At 50.0% G+C, this 8,543-nt stretch overlaps 1 protein-coding gene and 1 long non-coding RNA gene across 5 annotated transcripts in view; one reads left to right on the top strand and one right to left on the bottom strand.

Annotated features, from left to right (window-relative positions):
• Window positions 1–7,382, bottom strand: LOC141967350 (uncharacterized). The gene is made up of 3 exons (XR_012634690.1): window positions 7,294–7,382; window positions 2,306–2,495; window positions 1–431 (listed from the first exon to the last, which is right to left on the bottom strand). It is a non-coding gene; the product is annotated as an uncharacterized LOC141967350 (long non-coding RNA).
• CABP1 (calcium binding protein 1) overlaps window positions 7,319–8,543 on the top strand; it is a 27,068-nt gene continuing 25,843 nt past the window's right edge. For 2 of the 4 annotated variants that reach the window (XM_074921046.1, XM_074921045.1), the window contains exon 1: window positions 8,018–8,129. Coding sequence is in view for 2 of the 4 variants with exons in the window: in XM_074921044.1 (XP_074777145.1) it covers window positions 7,527–8,129 (603 nt within the window). In the remaining 2 variants the exon portion in view is untranslated. Of the gene's footprint in view, window positions 8,130–8,543 lie in introns of all 4 variants that reach the window. The other 2 variants (XM_074921044.1, XM_074921043.1) reach the window with 2 other exon arrangements.

Genomic DNA, 8,543 nt, shown 5'->3' with positions numbered 1-8,543 from the left:
TTGAGTCCTTTAGAGCTGGAGTGTCAGGAAAAACCTCTGTTTGATCTGCCTAGTCTGTCATTAGTCCTCATGCCTTTAATGCACAAAGCCATTAGAAATTAACAATACATTTCAAATCTCTAAGCTCAGTCAACGTATATTTTTAAATATTTGATATTACTAGAAAGAGTATGGCTTGCTGTCATGTACAGATTTAAGCAATGTAGTTAGCAAAGTCTCTATAAAGTCTTCTAGAAGCCTTGTTTGCAGGTCTAAATCATCTGGAAACTGAAAGAAGCTATAGGAAATGGAGATAATTAAGACATTTCATAAAGTGCCAGGGTTGATAGGATCCTACTATTCATTAGGCTGTTCTCAGCTGGGTAACTCGATGAGAGCACCTGGAAACTGGGAACTACTTGTTTCCTCACTGTGGATATCCCAGAAAGTCACTGAAAAGGAAGAAAGGAGAGATGTTTTTGCTTTTTGAAGTATGGTTCTTAAGATTTCAATTCATTGCAGATGATCATTCCCTTTCCTCTTATACTGCTTCAGCGATTTCAGGCAATTGCCAGCTTTTCCCAATGTTTATATATTTATTTTTATATATATATAAATATATATATATATATTCTCCAGCTTCCATACATGCTGTGTTAAATGATTTGTAGAAGCCCAGAACACTTCCTACTTTGTATCTGAACAGAAATTCTTAAATCCAAAGACCTGAGGACACCTTTGGAAAGCAGGTGTTAGTCTGTGCTTCACATGGAAAGAAACTAAGATATAGTGCAATAAAGCTCAAATCCCTGTAGGTATTCTTCACTGTGGGGCAAGATGTCAGAATTTAGTATTCAGCTATTCAAACAAAATCACAGGCAGTCAGAGTGGTCATTAGCACTCATTTTGACACCCAGCTCCCTGCTTATACACTAGTGTATGCTGCCTGCCTGAAAACTGCAGAGCTGATTTTTGCCATGGCACAAGATAAAACTACTCATTCTGTATGAGTTAATTTGATCCTTTAATTACTGTGAAATAGAAACACTTCTCTAGATGTTTAACAGGATTTGTTGGAAATTACTAAAAAACTACTTTATTCAATAAAACTTGATAATTGATAATCTAATGAGATATTGTTAGATCAACTACCAAAATGTAGCACCCCTCTGAAATGAAGCATAAAAAGCATTTTGCAGCTAATTTGTTTGTAGAATTGACAAATGACTTTATCTGAAATTGAAGGGTAATTTATGCAGAATGTAACTACCTAAACTGTAATTTGTTCAGGACGTCAGATCTGTTATTAAATTATTGCCAAAAAAAAAAAAAATTAGCTCTCCAAGATTATGAATTCTTAGTGCCTTTGTTTAGTTTCTTGTGCCAATGACACTGGTAGCAGCATCTCGTCCCTCTCCCTCTACAAGCCTGGTGGGCATGCTTGCACAGTTTTGAGCAGCTCTGCTACGGACACAAGGTGTCCTTCCTCCACTGGTCACATGTTCCTCACCTGCTTCTCTTGTGTCAATACCAGGGCTATAATTTTTCATCTGAAAGGGTCTACTGGCTGCTAATAGAAACCTGACTGATATTTTGCAACTCATACAGCTTCCTTTCTGGTTACAAGCCAGGTGTGCCAAATCCCATCTCTCCCTGGAGCTATCTTCTACCAGAGCTGTGCTGGTTATGTACCAGTATTAGTGTTCATTAAATAAAATATTTGAGAGAGAGCAGCTCTATGGAGAGAGAACAGCTGCCCTGGAGATAATGAGTGATTCACTCCAGCCGATCCCAAATGAATTTCAACTCACTGTAGTTATTTCTCACTTTTGCCTGTTTGTAGTATAACTGAATTTATGTTGTATAACTGAGCTGTTTCTTGATGGTAGCTCACATTTTAGTTGGTGGTAGTGAAAGGGTCAAAAGATGAAAATCAGCAGCTACTTTTATTCTGATTTCCCAGGTGCATCAATAGTGGCAGAATAAAATATGAGAACTGATGTATCATAATCCTGATACACCTTAATACCCTTCCCGTTGGAAAGTAACTCTCTCCCAAAATAAACACAAGAGGTTTCCTTTGCCAGGAGACTGGCCAGAGATCAGGCTGCCAAGCAATGAGCAATCAATAGGAATCTATTCAGCCTTGTCCTCAAACTACTTCCAACCCAGACCGCAAGTATCTGGCCTTCAGTGTTGCTCTCTTTCCCTCCCATTCCCTGAACTAATTCTTTAGGCAGTAGATAAATACCATGTTTTGTTTGTTTGTTTTTAAACTGGCAAAGATTAAATGTTCCTAGTCAGAAAAATAATGCAGGCTTTCTACCTGATAATCAGGGATCCTTTTTAATGCAGCTGAAGAGTCCACCTGTCTCTCTGAAAAGCAGCGATAATCCTGTGTCCAGGTCGTATTTCAGAAAGGGACCACTCCATCACATACGTAGTTTATTGTGCCTGTAAAACATCTGCATGGGCTCATGAAAAGCTTTGCTCTTATCTAGGAGAGCTCAGGTCATCTGAAAGTGGAAAATTATGAAGTGATTTTATTTTTTCCCTCCTATATTAATTGCTGCTTTCAATGTAAGCCAAAGAGAAGCCAAACAATTGTGCATTCCTCTGCTATTTACTATTTGGCACATTATCATTTTATGCCTTGAGACTGTGTCAAACAGAGAGAGGGACCACTGACACTGTTAAAACCACATCAATTTTGCTTTAGTGATTTTCAGAGGTTTGGTTTGTTTTGGGTTTTTTTTTCCTGGAACCTGTACTCAGATCTCCATTTTAACATATTACCTGCCTGCCTCATGGTTCACCTCCACTTGCACAGCTGTGCCTTCTACATAGATGTGACCATGAAATTGATTGTAGTTTGGCAACAGAGATGTCTGATACGAAAGAGGTGACATTTGCCAGCCATGGGCACTAAAACTGCAAAGCTGAGCCAGCTATATCAGCTTAATTAATTGCATTCCTAGCTGTGTGAACTGGAAGACTGAAACTTAAAAAGGGTGTGTGGGAAGGAGGTAGGGTAAGGAGTAATTCCAGGAAAATTATTTACTTTTGTTACATGCCTGGAGTAGGGAAGGTTGGGTCTCTTCTCAGGAATCTGGCTAAAGTTAGACCACACATTCTAGCTCAGGGAGCTCAACCCTATCTGTCCCATTGAGCAGCAGAGTTTCCATTGCATCTTCTTTCATGTTATTATTTGGTTTAACAAGCTAAGAAAGGGTTGGGGCATCATCTCCATGTGAAGTGTCACCTACTGCTCTGACTGGCCTCTCACGTGCCAACAACATGGATCTGTAGAGTCAAGCTGAGGTCTGTGGCCTCACAGAGCATTGTAGTGAAAAGATTTTTTTCTTCCCTTTGGAAACACTTCCTGTCTGCCACACTGATGGTTGCTGTTACCTGTTTTTCCCACTACCAGCTCCATAGGCACAGCCTGACCCTCTGGCAAGCCCTGTGTATTTACATTATAAAGTATAGGGAGCTTCACCTTTGTCCCTACACATTTCTTCTCCCCCTTAACTCTCTGTCACCTTGCTTTCCTCCACTAAGTTTTTCCTGTAGTTCATCCATACCTCTTGTGGACTGTTATATTTGTTACATTGCCCTTCATCCTCCTTTCCCATTCCTTTAGGCTTATTGCAGGATCACCCTGTGGCCTCTCCCCGCCTCGATGTTATTTGTCCATAGAAAACAGTGACTTCCAATCCACCTGTCAGTCTCGCCCTGACAAATACAAAGGGAAGTTGCCTGTTTGCAACCAGGATGCAAGTAACTAGGGTGGATTTGAGCACAGGGATTACAGCCAGAACAATAATGCCTTTGTAATGCTGTCGGGATTATTCCTCTCCCGTGGAGTAAAACTTGAAGAGCAATACCAAGTCTTCAAGCAAACAGAATCTCCAGCTGTCAGTGCTTTTGCTTCCTCTGGAGGCAGACACATGCCTGTCCAAATACAATATGCCGGAAGACCGATACTTGGCATCTTTACAACTATTGAAACATGACATGTTTCTGAAACCCTTTAAAAATGATAGAGAGATAGTAAAGGGAAAGGAAAGGCCATAAATGAGGGCTAGACAGCTCCTCTTCTGTTACAGGACAGATTCCTGATTAGTATCCTGATTCTCAACGCAATACAGTTTAGATTTTACTGCGCTTTGGCAAATTAATTGTATAATATTGAGCTTACCCTAGATGATTATGTTCTTGCAAATGCAGGTGAGAGAAATAATAAAGCCTAAGAAACTAATACCAAGAGAATTGCTGCAAAACATCACAGACATTTTGTGCCTTCCTGTCAACAGCTCGCTGGAGACTTTTTTTTGCTATGGGCAGTGCTCACTCATTTCACTCTCAAACTCCCTTTCTAGGCTGCAGTCTTTAGCTGAAATTGCAATACACTTTTCTGAGTTCAGGGCAGGCAATGCAGCCTCTGTTTGTTTAAACAGTATTCTCAATTTTTTCAGATATTTTCTCTACACAAGTGAAGCCAAAAAGAATTGACTGAACCCTTCCCCCAAAACACCCATGCATTTGCTCATGTGCATGTTTTCTCATAGCACTTTTAGGGAAAGACAGGATTTTACAGTTGCAGACAGTGCCATATTTATCATTGCCTGCTCAAATTGGATCCACCTTCCCCCACCAACCCCAGGCTACTCACTTTCTCCAGAACCCCAGGTCTGGTGGGGGGAAGCACAGCTCCCCTCTGGCTTAGCCTCTGACTGAATCACTTGGACAGTTTTGATTTAGCTCCATCTCTGGGAACAGTGAGCATGCACGTTACATAATATAATCTTCATGTCTTCAGGATTCAGGCCTGTCCTCTTTTGTGCTGCCAGATGGAAGAGGAGCCATGCTCTCTCTGGAGAGATGTCCCTGCACATCTCGCCGCTCAGCTGTGCTGGAATTATGTGCTTCTCTCTGCAGCCGGGCACTGTTGTTCCCTGGCATTTGGCTCTGGAATAGCTAGCTCTTTAGTATGCAGTGGATGTTACACAGCTACTGCGATCCCAAGATTAATTTGTCTAGAAAAGGAGATACACGAAGAACTTCCAAAACGAATTTGTGAGGAAGATGTACTCCAGATTCTCTGAGTGGCCAGGGTTTGCTTGTAGCTGAAACCCAAACACAGGTGTTGTGAACAGCTAGGTTTCTGGTTTGTGCTCTCACTATCCCATTTCATAGTTTTTTCAGCTGCTGCTGCTGTGTTTTGTTGCTCGGTTCTGTAACATGGCCCCTGCCTGCATTGTTATTGCTTCTGTTAGACAAGCCGTTTCATGCCCTGATCCCTGAAGTGCTCTCCAAAGTGATGAATCACACCTGCACTACTAAGTCCCTTCTCACTAATGAGGCATCCGCTCCAAATTCTGCAGTGCTCAGTTGATTGAGGCTAGGAGCTACAACCCACCTGTAGACAGCAGTGCCACTACAGTCCTCAGGAATAGGTCAAAAGACCCCAAGGAGGGTGAAGGCAGCGTTAGTCAGGCTAGACAGGAATCTTATCTGCGTGAACTTCCTCACAGCAATGCCTTGTCAGCACCAGCTGCAACTCCAGAAATGGCAGCTTCTCTAGAAGCAGTGCTACATCCTGACAGAATTAACTTCCCCGGGACAGAGGGGTATTGAGAAACGTTCATTTCAGCCTCCTGCTACCTTTGAGCTTCCTGGCAGAAGGACCCCTGAAGTAGCCACGGTTGTAGCAGTGCAGCTGCAGTAGGGAAAGCCTGGGATCGGGTTCATGCAGCCATGAATAGTTCTGCACTGCTGGCATCAATCAGGAGCAGCCTGTTCTGAAAAAAAGACCCACAAAAAAAAAACCCCAAAACAACAAAAAAACCCCAAAAGGTCCCTTGACTGTAATTAGGAGCTGAAATGACACTGTAGGTATGAATGGGAAATTGTTGCTCAACAAACGCCCCCACCACAAAGCCCTTCAAGAGCACATTTAGCCACCAGGACAGCCAAGCATCCAAAGCAGAAAAGGGGACAGAGGGACCAGCCCCTTCTTTCTACCATCCTGAGGATGGAAGGAGGGCACCTTGTGCAGGAATTGCACGCAGCTGGTGCACAGCTGGTGCTGATAGTACAGCTGAGGGGACAGGGCACACGGAGCCAGAGCTGCAGTGGAATTCTTTTTCTGTGGCAACTTTGCCCTGACCAGCAGTGCGGGACAGCAGCACAGGCTGCACCAGGACCCCGGGGCTGCAGAGAGAAGTTGCACTTGGGCTGCTGCAGATAAGACTGTGTCATCTCATAGTAACTGCTGTGCATGTGCCAGCAAGAGCAGAGCTAGCATGAGTAAGCTTATTATGCGATAATCACACCTTCATCTTTCTGGGTACATAAACTGCTGAGGTATCCAAGTCTAGCAGTGAGGCACAATCACTGTCTGAAGATGAGCAAGAAGGAATCGGGTCCTTTCCTCCTTGGGAACATATGTCTGATTTGACACCGTTATCTTTTACTGTTTTTAAACAGAACATCATTATTGAACCACCTGTTGCCACTTAATTACCTGTGGTTGATTACAAAGGCGTTAAGTAATCGGGTTTTTAGGTACAAACTCCTTAATTTTTCTGTCTTTGTATGATGTGCCTTACCAACGCCTCTACGTCCATTTCAAAGGCTAGATCAAAACTTCCCCCGGGGGCTGTGTCGGACGGGCAGCGGCTGAGCGCCCAGCCTCCCTCCTCTCGTGAACTCTGGGAAACCCGGAATTCGGATCAGGACTTTGAATCCTCTCAGTTAGAAGGATAGGACCTATAGGTGCTCACCTAGAGGGCCGGTATCCAACCGTGGCCCCGTTTCGGTAGGCTGAGCGCCCGGGCGGAGCGCTCAGGTGGGCCCCGGCCCCCCCAGCGCGCTGCTCCCGGTGCCGGAGCGGAGGCACCTTCCCGGAGGGTGCGTGGCGGGGCAGGGGGGGCCCCCCGCGGGACAGGGGCGCTCGCCTTCCCGGCTCTGCCCCCGGAGGCACTACGCTCCTTCCCTGGGTGATGTGGGAGCCTCGGGGGTCAGGCCCCCGCCGCGGGTCCCCCCCCGCCCCGGGACGCCGCTCCCGCCCTCCCTGTCCGCGCCGCCACCGCCGCCGGGGGCGATGCTCCCGCGGCTCCGGCCCGCCGCCGCCGCGCCGGGGGGCTGTGGTCCTGCGGCTCCCCCTTCCCCGCCGGGCCCTGCCCGTCCGCCGCGCTGCGGGAGCGCCGCCCGCCGCCACCGCCGCCCGCACCCCCTCGGCGGCGCCGCTTCGCCTGCCGGCGCGCCCCGGCCTGAGCCGGCCCCCGGCGGGGGGAGGCCCCGGCTCACCTGGAGAGGCGGTGGCGCGGGGAGGAGGGCGGGGGGGCAGCCCCGGCGGGGGGACCGTGCCCGCCAGCCCCCGCCGGAGCGCCCCTTCCGCGGCCTTTGTCTGCGCTGTCACATGGGCCGCGGTGCGGGATTTAAGCGGGTCTCCGCAGGACATGCCGTGAGCGGCGCGCCGCAGCCCTGCCCGCAGCGGCAGCGCTCCGCCCGGCCGGGGATGCGGCTCTAGCGGCCCCGCGATGAGCGGCTCCTCCATGGCGAAGAGCGAGTCCCGCACTTCGCTGCTGAAGGCGGCGGGGAGCCGTAGGGCGGCGGGCGCCCAGCCCCAGCCCCGCGGCACCCGCGCCCGGGACGGCAGAGGACAAGGCGGGCAGGCGGGGAGGGAGCAGAGCCAGGAGCCGCTCCCCGGGGAGCCCAGTGCCCGCAGGCCGCTCTGCCACCCGGGCGCCCGGGAGGACGGAGCGAGGGGTGCGGGGAAGCTGTCACATGGACGGGGGGAGAGCCAGCCGGAGCCGGCGGAAGGAGGTCCAAGGAGAGGCAGCGGCAAGGAGCCGGTGCGGACAGCCAGGCAGCACCACCACCTCCCGCCGCACGCCAGCCACAGTCACCCCCAGGACCAGCATCAGCTCTCAGACAGGGATGGGGAGGAGGCAGAGGAGGACTTTTTCTTCAGTCACAGGCAGAGGTCCAGCAGAGAGTCCCTGAAGCTCTCGGAAGGCGCTTCACCTCTGTCCAAATCCAGCAGCAAGTACTCCACCAAGTCCAGCGGCAGCGATCGGTCGGTGGAAGCGGACCCCCTCTTCCACCAGCTGCACCCCATGCTCAGCTCGGTCTTTGGCCAGGTAAGGGGCAAGGCGCCTCTCGTCCCCCTCCCTCCCTGCCTGCCCTCCGCGCCCCCTCCTCCTGCCCGCTCACGGCCCGTGGGCTCCCCGTCCCGGAGCCCCCCGCGCCCCCGGGCACAGCCCGCAGCGGTAAATGCACTGCTTTCCTGGCCGCCCCTGCCGAACTTCTCCCGGCGCTGCGGCACCGCCGGGGCGCTGCGGGCCGGCACCGAGGAGGGCTCCGCGCCGGGGCGGGGGGGGGTGTGGGGGGCGCGGGTCGGAGCCGCCCGCAGCCCCCGGCCGCCCGCCCGCCCCGCCGGGCGCTGCGGAGGGCGCTCTCGGTGGTGCTGGCGGGGGAAGTGCCGGTGCTTTCCCTGTCGCCGGGGGAAGTTGTGGCTCTGCCTGCTGAGGGTGAGAGTCAGAGAAGCGGATTTT

The sequence above is a fragment of the Athene noctua genome, chromosome 17 (genome assembly GCF_965140245.1).
Source record: "Athene noctua chromosome 17, bAthNoc1.hap1.1, whole genome shotgun sequence".
Lineage (NCBI taxonomy): Eukaryota > Metazoa > Chordata > Aves > Strigiformes > Strigidae > Athene > Athene noctua.
This window is presented reverse-complemented; position numbering and strand designations above follow the sequence as displayed.